Below are 19,251 nucleotides of genomic sequence, written 5' to 3' on the forward strand. Positions count from 1 at the left end.
CTCCCCAACACTGGAACAAAACCAGCAGAGGAAAAAAAATAGAAAACAGAAAACCAAAGCCAAACAAGAGACAAAACGAGTGGATTAAAAACAGAGACAAAGACAAAATGTGTTTCAACATAAATTTTCTGAATAGTGGGAGAGCAGGGTTTTTTTTTGTTTCTTTAAGGAATACAGAGCTCGCTTGCTAGGCTAGTCGGGTTTTCCTTGTCTTTGTCGTTCTTTTGTTCCCCATCAGATTTGAACCGGCTCCAGGCTAAACCTTTGACTTTCACATTTCCTTTCCCTGATCCCGAGCCTTCATTAATCTAAAGAGCATGGAAGGGGATGGGGGAAGAGAAAACCAGTGTTAGATTGACACTTCTGTTAACCTCTTGTAGTTATAGACTTTGGTCAAAGTCCCTTTTAATAGTCAAGTCCACTTGATGACACACTCAGGCAGCTGCTTTCAAGTTGTGCAGGTATAACTCCAATCTACTTGAATAGAGGAAGACCTAAACCAAAAAGTTTAGACGTTCTTGGACTGTAAACCCTACAACAATCAATTCCAACCCAAGGCTTTTTGCAGCTTTAAGGCCCTGATATACTTAAAGCAAAACTGAAGAACAAACTGTTGTGACTTATTTTAGAACAAAATCAGTTTGTTTAAGGAGTTCAAAACAGTTTGGCGAACGGTAAACGCCATCAAAACACCATTGGTCCACGCTGATGATGTGGTGCTCTGGAAATCTTCTCCGGTTCATTTCTTCTGTTAAGTCCATCGAGGTCAGCCACAAGTAAACACATGAACACGCTGGAGAGCTGCTTTATAGCAGAAATGAAAGTTATAAAGTTAACCACTGCAAAGGTATTTCAAACTTCTTTCTATCCCTGAGCAAAGAACAAAAAAATAAAATACATCGCTCTGAGTATATCAGGGGTTTTTAACTTCCATTTCCCCGCTGATAACCTATCAATGGGAAACCGATGACCATTCTCTGGAAACAAAAGAGAGAACTCCATAAATCTGGGTGTTATCTTAGTGCTAACGGACACAGAGATACAGTCATTATTTCTGGCCCTCTCAACAATAGTTAGACACATCCATCACTAAATGAGTCCTCATCTGCTCAATCAGCCCTGAAACAAGATTCACTGATGCAGCTTGGACGGGAAGAAACCATCTGACTGACAAGATAACCATGACTTTTAGCACTGGGTTTATCTGAAATTGCTTATATAATTACAAGACTTTCATAAGACTTTCCTGGACATCCAAAAGTAACAAGTACCCATTATTTCAAAGATAAGCCTGAAACATCAGCTAGTGCCTAATCTATCATAACATAAGCCCATATGTTACTTAAATCTGCAAGGCTTCCACTGTCATTCACTTTTAGTAGCTTTGTATCATTTACTGTGCTTCTATAGCAGATAGTGAATCGGAAGTCTCGCACATTCAAAGAAAAGAGCTTGGTTGCAAAATAAGGTGGAGAAAAACCTTAACAGATTTGTTTAGGGTCCCGACTGCAGCCAGAGGAAACTGGAGAGCATTTATATAGGAAAGTCTCAGTTTTCATTGGATGTGTTTGCCCAAGGTCCTACCAAGAAGAGCTAGTGGGTTTACCAACATGAGTTTTCTATTAGATGTTTCTTTACTGCAGAGGAAATGGACATTGTTCTTGTAACACAGAAACTCCCATAATGCATGGCTTACCTCCACAGTGAGCCACGCCGTAGAGGACGTAACCTTTGTGGCAGTAGCACTGGAAACTTCCAGGTGAGTTCACGCATGTGTGGTCACATGCCCGGTCAAATGAACACTCATCTATATCTGCAGAAACAGGAAACACAAACACTGTTATTCATATGACAACTATTGAATTCACACTGTAGTGTGGAAAGCCGGTAGCCACAATGAACATTACCATGTGGTGCTTCATCTGACGTCAAGCATTTCAGTGGAAACCCCAATTAGGTCTTAATAGACCTTCTGCTGTTCATTAACACACATTACCTGGCTAGAGCCGAGGTATTTAAACCCCTCATCCTTATTTCCTCGGGACATATGGAAATGATTTAGCCTTAAACGCTCCCCCGTCTGCCGTATTACGGAATGTGTCGTAACATAAGACCGTTTCGGGTCGGCCTCTGGATTCTGTTGACTGCCACCTCACTCATTACTGCAGAAGTTCCCTGTACACCTCATCTCTGTTTCGGGGAATCACATGGGAACAAAAATGTCCAGCTCGTATTTCAGCCTCAAATTTTTTCACCACATCTTCTAATTTTTGTTTCACGTTTTTGACCCTACTGATTCTCATTGTACTTTTTTTCACAGTTTGTATGTGAAAGAGCTTATTAACAAGCTTTTAGACTTTTTGTAGATAAGTTCAGGCCACATCTTCCTCGGGTTACCTCCAAGTGTGGCATCAAGAAGCAGCTCCATAAATGAAGGTTACACAATCAATACATGCCCCAGAAACTCTTGTTCAGTCTAACAAATCACCCTGCTGATGTCTGCACTGTTTCTGGTCTTTGGTGAGCATCAGTTCTGGGATTGGATGTGAGTGCAGTGGGGGAGATATCACTCAACGTCTCAGCAGGAGAATAACACTGAAGGACTTTTTAGACTCCAGAGACAACAATGAATAACCCAACATGCATCCTCTGATACCCATGAGGCTCAACACTGCCTGGATTTAGTGTAAAAAGCCAGATTTCATTTCTTTTCCGAAGGTAACTAAAGGCAAAACAACCAGCAGACTGGAAAAATGATGTTCTATCTCAGTGTTTTCGTCTTGTTTTCAAGTACAAACATTTGAACATTCATAACCCTCTGGTGCTGTTTGCTCATTTTTGATTAAACATTTTTTTTTAATTCATTGAAATGGTTTGAAACTTGTTAAAGATTTTTGGCATTTGCTATATAAAACACTCACTTACACACACACATAAAATAAAATGAAAAATCAAGCTGACAATTTATCAGTTTAATAAAGGAAAAATTGAGTTGGCATGGCACCTCGAAACGTTGATCTTGGAAATGGCACACCTTGTAGGTTATTTATGTGCTGCTGTAGTGTGTGTGACAAAAGTGGTGCACGAATAGCCAAACGACGAACCGTCATGCAGCCATTGTTTAAAGCGACCATTATGGGGCCCAAGATCATTGAGACTGAGCCGTGGATGATTAGAAGAAAGTGGCCTGGTGTGACGAATCAAGATTCCTGCTGCATCACATCAATGGCTGAGCACAGATATACTGAATACCAACAGAGGCTATGGCACCTGGATGCTCTGTGGTGCAGACACAGGTGGTGTTATTCTGTGGGCGATGTTTTCTTGGGACACTTTAGGCCCCATTATCCCAACATCACACTCCCTGACAGCTGTCAGGCATCCGAACGTTGCAGACCAGATGCACCGATTTGCGGCTACAGTGTTCCTTGCCGGTGATAACTATTATAAGCAGGATAATGCTGCCAGAATCATCAAGGAGAGGTTCGAGGAACATGATAGTGGATTTTTGTTAATGCCTTGGCCTCCAAATTCACCAAACTGAGAAGTAGGTTTGTGCTATCACCAAATCCCCATAATTTACAGGAACTGGAGGACCTGCTGTGGACATTATGGTACCATATAACCCAGGAGAACCTACTGCCACCTCGCTGAATCAATGCCTTGCAGTGTGTATGTGGTTGTGTGGGCTAAATGTGACCCTGGACCATAAAACCAGTCATAAAGGTCAAGTTTTTAAAATTGAGATTTGTATAGGACACCAAAGCTAAATAAATAAGCTTTCCATTCATGTACAGTTTGTTAGGATAGGACAATATTTTGCCAAGATACTAATAACTATTTGAAAAATCTGGTGCAAAAATTGCTACCAAATGTTTGGTACTGCGCCCAAAACAAAACCTTACTGAAAGCTCAATATTTGCATTATCTACCTCAAATTTGGTATGAATAAACGTGTTTATAGTTGAATATATATATATATATATATTTCATATCATCTACTATTGGTGCATTTTTCATTTACACTTGTATATATATATATATATTATATATATATTTTTTTTTTTATTGCAAGTGTCTTCTTTTGAAAATTTTTTTTAGGAATCAAGATGTGACCAGTTTTAGCTGGAAATTGTATTTTCAGGTCCGTGCTCAAAAAGCAGCACCAGGGGTTAAACTGAGATACAAGTTCTTGAGAGGCAAAAAAAAGAACAGTGTTGTTTTCTGAAAAATGTGTCAAAATTAAGTGACCGTATGCTGAAAAATCTGCCAATGAGGTCAAAAAATGTAATTGATGTTTCCTGACCCCATTGGCAGATATTCTTGATTTAACTATAAAGTGACATAATTTTAATAAAAAATGACAATAATTTTAAGTACTTTTGCTTCTCAAGTAAATGTATCTAGATTTAAGAATGTTTAATATTTGTACTGCAGAGTGTTACAGAAATACAGGAAAATCTGTTTTTTTTGCAGTGCATGGACTTTTGGGCTGTCAGAGTGACATGCTATATTTCATCTAAAGCTATTCTAAGCTTTTTTCTTATTGTAAAAGTGTCCAGAATTTTGATAGGTTGTCACCAAAAAGGTGACTGGAAATAAATGGAAAAGAGAAACTGTGACCAGTTTCAGCACCTTAAATAGAGTGCAGAATTAAATGTTATTTGTCAACTAGCCAATTATAACCCTGCCTCAGATTTAAAACAACAGGTTTTAAATATAAAAAAGTACTCTTTTGAAGGTCAGGCTGGGCTGCTAAGATGCAATGAAGTGTATTTTTAGAGTGTTTGGGCGTTAGTATGCGCTTCTGACAGCAGGTGTGTGTACGTGCAGCGCTGCATTCTCTCATTCTTTCATTGCACATTTCAGTTCTCTGTGCTAAGTGGGTACCGTGAAGAAGAAAAAAAGGAAAAAACCTTGGAACAGTAACAGAGAGGGCAGAATTCAAAGGGGTTATTTATATTAGAAACAAGATTTTCTAAGGAATAAGTGAGTGGTGCTTGTCCATGCAATCCATTGCCATGATGCAGTTGCTAGGGTGAAGTCATATTTATTTATGCAGCACTTTATACAACACATATTGTTTCAAAAGCAGCTTTACAGTAATTTAGTTCATCAGTGTCAAGGCAATGGTCATTAGGTATGAAACAAACTCAGTTCATTTATAAAGCAGCTCTGCAGAATGCAACAGTGTTGTTCTTCAGCTCAGTTCAAGTTTAATAACATTTTATCGTTGGTTATTGTCATCCAGCTCAATTCAGATCAAGTTTTGTTTTCATACGATAGTGTCAGTGCCGTCAAATCAATAATATTATTCAATGTTAAGTATCTTAGGCCCACATGAACCCACATTTTTCCCCCCTTCGTCTCAACAAATATCTGCATCCACACGAAACCACAAAACCGACACAAAATGATGTAGTAAACATGACCAGACCAGTATGTGGCGCTGTTATTCTTCCACAGAGATACACTAAAGGAAGAGAAGAAGACTTGGACTATCTGTATAAAGTTTGCGAGCGGTACACAAACGAACATGGAACAATACATTTATTAATCTATGTTAATATTATGTATATATATATATATGTATATATATATTAACGATTACATTTTAAAATCGTGATTAATCGCATGATTGTCTGCGATTAAACGCATTGTTATGCACAAAAGTAATAATGCATTGAAAAGCAGTGTATTGTAAAGCGCTTTGAGTGCCTAGAAAAGCACTATATAAATGTAATGAATTATTATTATTATTATTATTATTGTGCACTTTTTTCCATTTAAAGTAGGCCTACTGCTATACGAACAAAAGTGTAATAACATTTTGGTTTGCAAACACTTTAAACAAATAAGGTGATTTTTTTTTTTTACAGTAGTATTAATTTTTTATAGTAGCAGTTTATTTATTTATTAAAATAATATTTATTGTAAATCTTATAACATTAATGTAATTAAATGAAATATAAAACAAGCTATTTGTCACTGCATTTTTATAGAAAATATTTTATAGTTTGTTATAGAAAAACAAATTAATCTCGATCTTAATATTATAACAGACACCTTCCTATTAGAGACCTGCATGATCGTGGCACCCATCGCAGCAGAGTGCGGCGCGGGACAACACTTGATGTGCGGGTAGAGAGAATAATTAGGGTGTGCTCACACTAGGCAATCTTAAACCCCCCCCAAAGCCTGGTTCGTTTGACTACTGTGATCGTAAATTTAGCAGTCCCTGGTTATATATAGATCGTTTAGTGTGAGCGCTAACTGCGCCGGAGTGCAGATCTTCTGATACGTGCTGCATGATTGTGTGAATATTTCTGTGCGGCAAAAGAGACGGATGTGTACAGCAATATATTGTGAGAGGGCCGCGTGTTACCACGTCCCATACGACTCAAAATAATAAACCACCAAGTTAACAAAACAATACACTCCACTGTGTTGAGCGAAAGCATTTCTCTGCTGTCTTCAGGTGCTATCAGAAAACATCCTTTTTCCAACTTATAGTCATGATTACGAGCTTGTTGCATTATTTCCTGTTAAAAATAACTAACATTTTTCTTGTTTTAAGTGTAGAGTGCCTTAATTTCTTATAAGTAATTTATTTTTATGTATTTTTTTCCATGTAATTTTGCTTCTCAAGTCTTGTTTGTATCTTCATTCGATTCAGCTTTAAGCAGTTCTTCAGAAAACAAACAGTGTCATTATTCAGCTCAGTTTTGTTTTCGCCCAACATTGCAAGTGGCCTCAAACCAGTGATATTATTAAATGTCTTGGCTCATTTTGGTTTGGTTTGGGCCTTCTTTTCCGTGCAATTCTGTGGGATTTTTACATCAGTTTTATCATCTCCCTGACATAAATCGTAAGTCCAATCACTTAGACAAATAATAGCACACGTCTCGGCATGATTTGAGAGTTACGAGCTGACAACTCCCAACCCTGAGTATGAGCAAAAGTAAATGGCCCCTAACAAAACAACAAGTGAGATATTCTGACTTTTTCACCCCTATAGACCCAGGCATGCAGGTCCCACTTAATCTCACAGTTTAAAACAATGGCATTGTGAGAGTGAAATGACAGCCGCTCTGTTTCTAGAGTGGAGATACAGGCTTTATCAGTGACTCCCACCTCCAGAATACTGGGGATCTGATAACACCTCCCCCTAAATACACCTCAGAAAGCTCTTAAGAGAGCCAGGAATGTCTCCAGGCTTTGGGAGAGGTGTTGAAGGACGCGTCCCGTCGGTGGGCTGATGACAGCAGGGGAACACTGAAGCTGTTAATCCTCAGATAGTGCAAACAGTCTGTTTACACGCTTCAGCCTCAGCACTCACTCAGCGCCAGCGTCTCGTTTCCTCATGACGACTGCAGTCTGATTTATAGGACTGAAGGAATTATTATTTTGCAAATGCACAACAGGTCGTACATTTTCCTGCACCAAAAAGGGTTTCTATGCATGCCGTGTATGCTTTGCCATTCATCGAGAGCTTTCACAATGCAAAAATGCTTTTGTCTTGTTTTCTATTGTAAACATCTAAATATTCTTAAAGCAATATACATTTACATGAGAAGCAAAATGACAAGAAAAAAATATCTGTAACACTTTAATTAAAGCCTTCGTGCTTAATGCATTATAAAGGTATTCATAATCTTTTCAGAAATAATTGTAGTTAAAATGCATTATAATTTTTATAGGTTTGTTTGGCATGTGTTTTAATGCATTATACCTTCTAAACGAATAGATAAGAATTCTGAAATAATATAAGTGAGGTTAAAATTATTCATGAGATCATACATTAAAAATGCATTACAAGGCACAATTAATTCATCAAAACTACTTTTATAATGCATATTCTATAAATGCTTTAAACCGATGGCATGAGAAAAATGTACTTGTTTTCTCTTCTCAAGTAAATATATATCTTGATTTAAGAAAGTTAAGATATTTGTACTGGACAACAATACAAAAATACATTTGCATTGCAAATCAGACCTTGAGTCTTACATCTCAAATGCTTTAAAGTTCATCAATAATATGTAAGTAAAAATGAATAATAAATGCACAAAATTTCACATGCACTCTAAGATACTTAAGTAATAATATGGATTTGATAGCATTGACACTACTGGATGAGAATTAAGCTGAATAATAACACTTCTGTCTTTTTTTAGCGCTGCTTTACAGCTGAATTTGAATGGATCTCATATTTGAGGAGCTTTCCATCATTGATTCTGCTTTTCCCCTGGTTATCATTATGAAGCTGCTTTGAAACAATCTGTATTGTATGAAGTCTATATAAATAAAAGTGACTTGACTTGCTAAAGGTAACTGAACAAACTCCTAAAACTAAGTATGAGGAAAAATAACTTCCAGCATAAAGCAGCCAGACTATTCTGTTTTCTCCAGCTCTGGAGTCTATTGTAGACGAGGGCAAAAGGTCATGGATTATTTTATCACTTGACATTCCTTTCAACAATGGTTATGGCATTTTAGCAGACAGGAGGAGATGCCCACGCTTCGGCCAAAGTGCTGAGCACAGACCATTCCCACACTCATATATATATAGCTCAAAAAAATATGTCATTTTTATATTTTATAACTAAAATACACCCCATTATGGAAGCTAATCATGAGTGTTTGGTTCAGATGTGATTGAAATGATGCTTTAATGAGATCAGCAGGATGCTATAGTGAGAAACCGAATAGACTAAAATCAATCCATGTTTCCAGAAATATTCCCAGTCCTGTTGTGTGTAACAGCGTCAATCGATGAGAGCATTTCAAACACCAGCGAGGGACTGGAGGTGTGTGTTTCTAACACTGGTGTTACCTTAAATGTTCCCGGTGGGATGACTGAACTAACCTAATAAACCCAGCTGGACCACAGTATCCATAGAAATAGTCCAGCACACTACAACCTCATTTGCATTTTTGTCTCGTTTTCCAACATCCTTCAATGATATGATTGGTCAATGTTCTGTACAGGTGCATGCTTTAACATGAAGATATTGTCATTGGTTAGTTTACCTTGGCACGTCCTCTCATTGGTCAGAAGTTTGTATCCTTTCTTGCAGCTGCATTCAAAGCTGCCAACCGTGTTTCTGCACACATGGTCACACCCGCCGTTGTTCATGCGGCATTCGTCAATGTCTGTCCCGAAAGAGAGAGAGAGAGAGAGAGTTTGAGCAGATACACATGCACTGGATTAGCGCTGTTCCCTTCAGCTCACCGTGATTCAAACCAGCAGCGGTGGATTCACGTCAAATAATCAAAAGGTAAAAGGGGTGACTGACCGTAAATATGACAGATTTATCTGGGCTTAAAATATCAGCTTACTGTTCGAATCAGAACAAGAGAGGGTGGAAAAATATTTTTTTACACAATTTGGGGAACCTTACAACATTAAAAACATTTCACTAAAAAAAAAAAAAACTGTCAGTTTAAACATAAAAAAATAACAAAATAGTGAATGCATACAAAAGACTTAAATCTAATTTTTTGGGAGTTATTCATAGAAAAAAAATAAAATGTAATTTTTTTTATAGAAACTATAGAAATGCATACAAATGAAAGACAAATCAAATCAAATAATTCTTAGTTTCTTCGATTTAAAAAAAAAAAAAAGCTTTCAATGTGTAGAGTCAGAATAATAAATTACATAAAATAACTTACTCACATAATCACATCATTTAGCTCTTCATATTTAAGAACCAACTATTAAAAGTAATTTTGTGTCATCAGAAAATTAAACACACTTTTCTTCCAATTAATTTCACCTACGAATCCACCTCGACCGCAGACTTAATTAAACATAATCAGACTGTTCGTCATTTGGAAAAAGGCAGACTCTGCTTGAATCCTGGGAGCCTTAAGCGTCTTAAATATAGTTCATTTCCTTTCAGGTGCCAGAAAATGCCTTTATTTTCTGAAGCAACGTATTTGAGTCCAAATGTTAAGTCTGTGATATTAAACAGTGATATTTCTTAAGCACTCCTCTAAAATCTAAAACGATTACATGTACACAGTTTGCAGATGCTTTTATCCAAAGTGATTTCCATTGAATCAGGGTTATATCAGTTGTTGTATACCCTGGGAGTTGAACCCATGACCTCGGCGTTGCTAGCACAGATCCCTTATCATTTGAGCTACAGGAATCAAAGAAGAGAAGTGAGAAACTGAGGCACGCAGACAAGAAATGAGGAGAGAATAAGAGAAAGAGCAAATGAGAGAGGACGACTGGATTGTGACGGACACACACGGAGTGAATGTGGGACTCCGTCAGGAGGAAGTCTTCCAGGATCACGTCTCCTCAGGCCTGTTCTCTCGGAATCAGGGATCAATATATCATCAGCTTGTCCTGCTTTCCACTGGCTTTGATTGAGCTGCACGGGATGTTTCTGATTACGACTGAATCATCTGAGTAAATGAGGCGTTCATCTCAGAGAGAGGCTGCATCATCTGGAGAAAATAACGGCATTAGGAGCAGAAGAAACGCTCGCTCTGGGCCCGAAGGAGGCTCCACGTCTTCTCGTGCCAGTGCTGTCTGGGGATGTTTTTCTTTGTTTCCTCTACAGCAGAACTAATAAAACTCAATGTTCTTTTATCGCTCTTGTTAGCGTAACGTTATGAGCGCTAGAGGCGACGCAGGCTCCCAGTCTTGGCCGCACGAACCCACAAGTCTGCACTTCCAGTGGCTCTTCACCCTTTCGGAAACACTTTTATTCTTCGTTAAACCCTTTCGTGCTCCCTCGTCTATTTTTCATGCTTCTTTACTTTCTTAAAAACAGTCGTTGATTTATATACACTTTTCTGACATTTTTCTGGGCTACGAGATCAAGCTACGATTATGGAAATTTCATCGAGGTGGCTGAAAATTTTGGAGGACCACTTACAGAAACAAAAAGAAAACAAAATAATTTTTTATAGAAATTGAGGAACCGTATAAAAAAAAAAACGTAAAAATGATCAGACTGTATGTCATTTTGTAAAAAACAAACTCTGCTTAAATCCTAGCAGCAATAGGTGCCTTAAATGTAACTAAAATACCGATAATTTTGCATCACCCACAGTAGACACAGAAAAGAAAAAGAAAAGAAAAAAATAATAAAATTTATTTAAATTTGTACAAATACAAACCTATATATTATACCTATATATCAACAAAGAAGAATTAAGAATTGTTTATTTTAAGGAAATAAATAATAATTAATCCTGTACAGTAAATAAACAAGAAATAGAGGTGTAGGTTTGCTAACCGCCGAAGCGTTTGGTGGTTTTTACGTGACGTCAGATGGTCACATTGGAGAACTCTGAGCTTTCATGAAACGTTCCCAACTTGTAATTATGAGATCTTCAAAGACGTGAACGCTGTTTACAAGTTGAGAACTCATAATTACGGTAATTCAGAAATGACGGCATGCAATAATGAGTCTGAGTGGGAGTTTTCCGATTTCTTGTCAGTGAATTCAAAATCTGCTGAAAGCTCCAGGACTGATGATGAAACCTTGCTGTGAAACGGCATTTCTGCAAAGTAATATGATGAGAAATATTTCCTCTGCCCATTGAACCTCACTGCTCCTCTATCTATCTATCTATCTATCTATCTATCTATCTATCTATCTATCTATCTATCTATCTATCTATCTATCGACCTTACTCTATCATCTGTCCATCCTTCCATCTGTACATCAACCCATATTTCCACTCATCCATCCATCATCCATTCTTCTATCCATCCATCTGTCTGTCTGTCTGTCTGTCCATCCATCTATCCATCCATCCATCATCCATCTTTCCACTCATCATCCGCCAATCCAACCATCCATCCATCCATCCATCATCCTTCCATCTGTCCATCTATCCATTTGACTATCATTCCATCCATACATTCGTATGTCCATCCATTCATTCATCCAACCATCCATCCATCATCAATTCTTCCATCCATCCATCTATCCATCCGTCCATTCGACTATCCATCCATTCTTCCATTAATCATCGTACCATCTATCCATATTGTATGTCTGTCCAGCCATCCATCATCCATCCATCCATCTGTCCATCCGTCCATCCATCCATCTATTAATTTATACATTCGACTATCCATCCATTCCTCCATCCATTCTTCCATCTATTGATTTGTATGTCTGTACATCCATCATCATCCATTCTTCCATCCATCATTCCATCCATCGTTCAATCTATCCATCTGTGTCCATCCATCCATCCATCTATTAATTTATCCTTTTGACTCCATTCCTACCTAAACTACATTTCTATCTATGACCTTACTCTATCATCCATCATCCATCTGTCCATCCTTCCATCTGTACATCCAACATCCATCCATCCATCTGTCCATCAACCCATATATCCACTCATCCAACCATCATCCATTCTTCTATCCATCTGTCTGTCCGTCCATCCATCCAACTTTCCACCCATCATCCGCCAATTCAACCATCCATCCATCCATCATTCTTCCATCTGTCCATCTATCCATTTATCCATTTGACTATCCATCCATTGCTCCAATAATCTATAATTCCATCTTTCGATTCGTATGTCCATCCATTCATTCATTCATCTATCCATCAATTCTTCCATCCATCCATCATCCATCCATCCATGTGTCCATTCGACTATACATCCATACTTTCATTAATCATCCTTCCATCTATCCATATGTATGTCTGTCCATCCATCCATCCATCCATCTGTCCATCCGTCCATCTATTAATTTATCCATTCGACTATCCATCCCTTCCTCCATTCCTCCATCCATTCTTCCATCTATCCATTTGTATGTCTGTACATCCATCATCATCCATTCTTCCATCCATTGTTCAATCTATCCATCTGTGTCCATCCATCCATCCATAATTTATCCTTCTGACTCCATTCCTTCATCAGTCTATCTGCATATCTATCCATCTATCTATCCATCTTGATATCTTTCATGTTAAACTACATTTTTCTCATCGACCCCTCAAAACCTGTCTTATAATCTGCTGGGGTTTTATCGCTTCATGCATCATTTTCTCTTTTAACTAGAACAGAAGAATGCATGTCGCTCCTCATTAGGACATTTAGATTTGTCTGTGACATCAGAGGATGATCATACCTTTGCAGGTCTTGCGGTCCGGCTGTAAGGTGAATCCCACCGGGCAGCTGCAGCGAACTCCAGTCACGGCATCATGACACGTGCTGTCACAGCCTCCGTTATTAACTGCACACGTCTCTGAAAACACACACACACACACACACACACACACACACACACACACACACACACACACACACACACACACACACACAAACACACAGAGCAGCAGTCAGAACAGGAACAGCTTAACATACAGCATATGTGCATATTAAACCAAAAGAACATCTCATCTTGCACACTCTGGACAGCTTTGATTAGTTTGGTCTGGATCACAGTGCATGCAAGCGAGCAGCAAACGCCTGTCGAACACTTTGTTATTGAGTGTATGAGCGTTGCCCAACAGTGGGGTTAGAGTTCAGCGTTCAGCTAAAGCATCTGTTAAGCAGCACACATTGACCATGACACTGCGTTTCAAATATACATAAACTTAAACTTTGTTAAACTTTTCAAGTCTGAAATCATCAACTCTCATTAAAAAAAATGTCTTTCAGTCACTTTGTACAAATATATGACCCCTTTAAATGCTAACAACAATAACAATAATTAATAAAAACAATAACAACAACAATAACAATTAATTATAACAATTACATTGACAACAACAAAAATACATATATTTATTTGCTACTTTCAGGGTTTGGGGTAATCAACAAAGATAATGCTCGAAGAACAACAATAAAAACCCTATTATATACACTGACGCTGATAAATAAATAAACATGATTAAATAATATTATTATTTTATTTAATTGCGTTATTATTAGTAATAATAAATAAATAAATAATTAAACATTATTTTTTAAATTTTATTGAATTATTTTATTTATATTAATTGTATTAATACACAGACAACTAAAACAATCATCTATAGTTATATAAAATCTATTATATATCATGCTTATATAGAAATAGATTAATAATAGTTATAATGATAATTATTTATTACTATTATTATTATTACTGATTCTACTTGGTAGTTTTAGAATTTAGTGTAGTAAGTAAATACATACATAATGTTGTTTTTTTTATTGTTATATTTATTATTATTCATTTATTAGTGCTTGCCATTGTCACAATACATGCAAAAAACCTTAAACATTTAAATTGACTGTATGGTGATATATTTATAAATAAAAAGATGTTTTCTTTCCTTATACTGCTCACTTAATAATCTAAGCACAATAACTGTCATGAATAAGGGTTTGTCACAGAGCTCTGCTAGCATTCATCAGAACAACTTTCTAAAAGAGACTGAGAGTGAGCGAGATGTTGGAGGTGTGTGCCAGGGTGCAGATCTGTGTCACAACACGCTTCGAGATTCACAAACTGCATCAATCTCTGATTATAATGCTTGACAACTACGGCTTTGAGAGCTGGAACACGCTCACACACAAAACACTCGCCTTTGTGAGGGGAAATTCTCTCATCTGAAAAGATTTGATTCAGCTGTGTGAGTGGATATAAATATAATCTTTTGATAGAGGAGATGATAAGCGGTGTCTGATTCACTGGGAGACACCTGTGAGCTTACTGAAGCACGCTTTCCACTGAACGCTAATGATCCGTGCAGTGAGCAGAGTTAACCATCAAACCAAACTCTGGCGTTATTCAGCCGACTGTCTGAAGGAGTCCTCTTTCACGGGTCAAGCGTACGCTGAATGACATCAGTTCAACAGTCAAAGTAAATCACTCTAATCTGTTTAACTACATGATTCAACTGAATTAAAACAGCTTACATTAAAACAACTGTACATGTTAATACTTTAAAATTAAAATAATATGAAATATAAAAACTATATATATAAAAAAATAACAATAAAGATTTGTGAGTTGTGCAGAATATCTTGCAGTAAATCACTGTAATCAGTTTTACCATGAAATTATTAATGAACACTAATGCTCTAAAAAACATATACACAATATTGAAAAAATATATATAATATTTTTACATCCATCCATCAATACATACATAATATTTAAATATAAACATTAATAAATATAAAATATGAAAAATATATCAAATCACTTTGATCAGTTTTCCATAAAATAACTACACACAACTCATGGTCTCATATTTTAATACTATTAAAATAAAATATTACACAAATAAAAAAAAATATTTAAATTAAATGTAAATTATATATATATATATATATATATATATATATATATATATATATATATATATATATATATATATATATATATATATATATATATATATATATAATCAATAAATTATCTTAAAGCAGAATAACTCTGTTTTTATTTTAACTGCCTTGTAACCACTAAGAAGCAGATTAGCAAATACTGGGAAGGTTTTCAGGGCAACTCAAACATTACAACAGCATGTTTTTCATGCATAAGCACCATCTAAATGCTCTTGATAAAATATAAAAATAAAAATTTAGCAGACCTCATCGAGATACAATTATAATTCCATCTTTACAGTAGCTTCAGACTGATGTCTGTTGCCAAAGATATCAGGCCCCTCTTGCAGGAGAGAGCTACAAATAAACTATGTTAAGACCTTCTCTGCAGACTTCAAACATGCACTTCAAACATCAAGCATCTAACACTGTCCTCAGGCAACACAGACGAAGCAGCGGCTGGTTTCTGAGGCACCTGTGCATGCCGAGACCTGTTCAAACCCCTTTGCACTTGTGTCAGAAACACTCAAGTGAACAACTCGGCTTTGGTCACATCCCAACACTTAATGCAACCATTATCTCCATAAACTCTCTCCATGCGACACTCTTTGAGAGGAGTTAATGTTAAGAGTGGGAAAATGCACTCATTAACTAGTACCCAGCAGGCCCGTTGCTAATGTAAAACCACCTCCAAGGAAAATTCAGGGAGAAGGATTTTCTACCGAGGCAAAATTCTAGACTGCTCTCAATTAACTGCAATTAGGTTGTCTAATGGCTTCCCAGGAGATTGGATCATCTCACCTGCCCTTGTTCTTGCCTGCCCTTGAAAATTTAACCAAAAAAGACAGCTGTTAAGAAAAGAAAGTCTCAGTCTGATTTGCATGTGTGTTTTGTCCAATAATACATGTAAACCCCAGACCCTCTGGCATGTTTGTACCGCCATCACTGTAATTGGACGTTTCACCTTACTTAAGCAAAACCATCCACCGACATTCCGCTAGTGCTCAGGAATCCACTCACAATTGTAAATGTTGGCACAATTAGTTACTATAAGGGTTGCAACAAGTTGGGAACATGCCGCCAGAGGTAGAGCTATTTGGTAAATATGACAGCTGTTGGCACTGGTCTCTCCCAATCCTTAACCAAACACATCGGTCCTCATTAAATCTGCTCTGATGTTAACAGGTTGACATGCAAACAAGCTTGTTTTTCAAAAACACCAATGCTTTCCAAGGTGAGAAAATAGTATGAGCTGACAGAAAGAGAAACAAAGTGAGACGAGTTGTTGGTACTGGGACAAAAGCTGGACATTGGTGTATTTGCTGTGTGCTTATTTCAGGCCGAATAAACAAAATCCCAAGACAAGTGCATTTTACCAATAGTCAGAATGCAGATTTAGTGCCAAACCGATGAGTCTCATTTATAGTCTCAGAGCTTTGTGCAATCAAAAGTGTGCAGACTGTGCACCCAAAACCAAACGCTTTCACAATTTGAAGTCATGCGTGAGGCACTTTGAAAAACAAAGTACAGTGACATGTTATAGCAAGTCGAATTGAATTCCATTGCAAAAATTTATCCCAGGTCACAGTCTTGGGACAAATCTGACCCATTTTGCAAAGCAGAGACTTCATTGTTAAAACATCATTAAACTTGCTTGCTTAGAGAATGCGTGGTTTCCAGTGAAAATGTTGCAAGTAAAGTTTCATTCAGACAATTCAAGGGGAAAACCATTTTAATAGGGGTACAGTAAATTGCATTGCGGTGATCTCCTGAATTACCAGAATGAAGAAATTTGCCTAGAACTGGTACAAATGTTGAATTTGGTGTGATGAAGGTTACAGTAGTACGAATTCCAGCATTACCACGTCCACGACTAAAAGAAGTAAGCAATAGAAAGCAAGCTAAAGAAACAGACTTGTTTTCAAAATTGTAAACTATTTTAATGGGAGTAAATGGCATTGTGATGATCTCCGGACTTGCCAGAATGGATAGACTGGCCAAGAATTGGTACAATAATGGTTAGTAAAAGTTTCAGCATAACCACACCCACTATTGAAAGAAGCAGCCAATATGAAGCAAGCTAAAGAAAATGACTTATTTACCATTAGGTTAACCATCTTAATTGGGGTAAATTGCATTGTAGCAATCTCTTGACTTGTCAGGATAAATAAATTGGGCAAGAATTGGTGCAACTGGTGAAACTGATGTAATAAAGTTTCTAGCAAGACCACAATCACAACTAAAAGATGTAGCTAATAGAAAGCAAGCTAAGGAAACTGACTTATTTTCCAAATTTCTAAACCATTTTAATGGAGGTCAATTGCATTTTGTTTATCTCCTTACTTTTTATTTGTTTTAATTTGCCAAGAATTGTTGCAAATGTTGAAATTGGTGCAATAAAAGTTAGTAAGACATCCTGGATAACTATGCCCATTTAAATGGGAGAAAATGGCATTGTGGTGATCTCCAAGAATTAATCCAATAAAGTTTAGTAAGGGTTCCAGAATAACCACATCCACTAAGAAAAGACGCAGCTAATAGGAATTAAACAGGAGAAGTATTATTATTCACCATTGGGTAAACCGCTTTAATGGGGGTAAATTGACATTGTGGCGGCCTCCTGACTTGCAAGAATGAAGAAGTTGGTCAATAATTGGTGAAAATGTTGAAATTGGTGTAATAACGGTTAGCAACAGTTTCAGCATAACCACACACACCATTGAAAGAAGAACCAATATAAAGCAAGCTTGAGAAACTGACTTATTCACCTTTGGATAACCATATTAATTGGGGTAATTTGCTTTGTGATGATCTCCTGACTTGCCAGATATGAGAAGTTAGCTAATAATTGGTGCAAATGTTGAAATTGCTGTGATAAAGGTTAGTAGGCATTCTAGCATATCCACGCCTATTATTAAGGGAAGTAGCCAAAAGGAAACAAGCTAAAGAAACTGACATATTTACCATAGGGTAAACTATTGGGAGGTAAATTGCATTATGCTGATCCCCTGGCTTGTCAGAATGGAGAAATTAGCCAAGAATTGGTGCAACTGGTGCGATAAAGGTTAGTAAGAGTTCCAGCATAACCACGCCCACTATTGAAAGAAGTAGCCAATAGGAATCAAGCTAAAGAAATGGTCATATTTACCATTGGGTAACAGCTCTGGCTGCAGTGGCTGATGAGGGGTACTTCTTTCCTCTGCATACACACACACACACACACACAAAACACTGCTTAGTCTTCCAAGAAAAAAAACACCCTGGCCAGTCAAATTAGTTTTTAGTTGCCCTAGTACTCAAAATGACCCTTTTATAAGGCTACCGGAGCAACTGAGTTCATAAAGAGTTGTGTACTGATTGCAGTTGGTTTAAGCTGGTTTAGAGCCCCTTTAACCATCAAACTAGTTGAGTCTGAGCAGTCCAATATGATGTTTAACATGGTGTTAAATCAGTTTCGTTGACTTTCGTACAGAGAGCAACAAGGCAGAGTGTTAGTCTTCTCATGCATCGACAAGACAACACTCTCAACACAGAGCAGATAGATGCAGACCAGTTAGTGTAAGAGAGTTTGACTACAGCCTTCAGGGTAAACATTCGAAATGAGCACGAAGGTGTGAATTGGTGTCATACAGAGATAAACTCAATGATTCCCACTGCTGTTCATCTAAGACATTCAATCACTTACCTGTGCGGTGACTTCTCAGTTTAACAGAAAACTACCAAATATCAAAGCCCATTGAACTGAACTGCTTATGAAACAAATGGTCTTAACAATATGATGCTTTGGAATTGTGTGTACCAGCCAGTTGGGAGCATCTGTTTCAGATTAGCATCTCTCTCAGGCTAAGAATCTCCACAACCCTTTTGTTTGCTAAGTGTCTTACTTCTGCGGAAATGTTCGTGCAAATCCGTTGGCTTATGCGGAGGGCT

General features: G+C 37.2%; 1 protein-coding gene across 7 annotated transcripts in view; it reads right to left on the reverse strand.

Annotated features, from left to right (window-relative positions):
• Positions 1-19,251, reverse strand: part of LOC113041306 (signal peptide, CUB and EGF-like domain-containing protein 3) — a 92,787-nt gene that overhangs the window by 13,277 nt on the left and 60,259 nt on the right. For 3 of the 7 annotated variants that reach the window (XR_003275377.1, XM_026199767.1, XM_026199766.1), the window contains exons 7-10: positions 18,470-18,520; positions 13,130-13,246; positions 9,034-9,156; positions 1,697-1,813 (exon numbers count right to left, since the gene is read on the reverse strand). Coding sequence is in view for 6 of the 7 variants with exons in the window: in XM_026199767.1 (XP_026055552.1) it covers positions 1,697-1,813; positions 9,034-9,156; positions 13,130-13,246; positions 18,470-18,520 (408 nt within the window). In the remaining variant the exon portion in view is untranslated. The remainder of the gene's footprint in view (positions 1-1,696; positions 1,814-9,033; positions 9,157-13,129; positions 13,247-18,469; positions 18,521-19,251) is intronic. The other 4 variants (XM_026199769.1, XM_026199770.1, XM_026199768.1 and 1 more) reach the window with 3 other exon arrangements.

The sequence above is a fragment of the Carassius auratus genome, chromosome 23 (assembly GCF_003368295.1).
Source record: "Carassius auratus strain Wakin chromosome 23, ASM336829v1, whole genome shotgun sequence".
Lineage (NCBI taxonomy): Eukaryota > Metazoa > Chordata > Actinopteri > Cypriniformes > Cyprinidae > Carassius > Carassius auratus.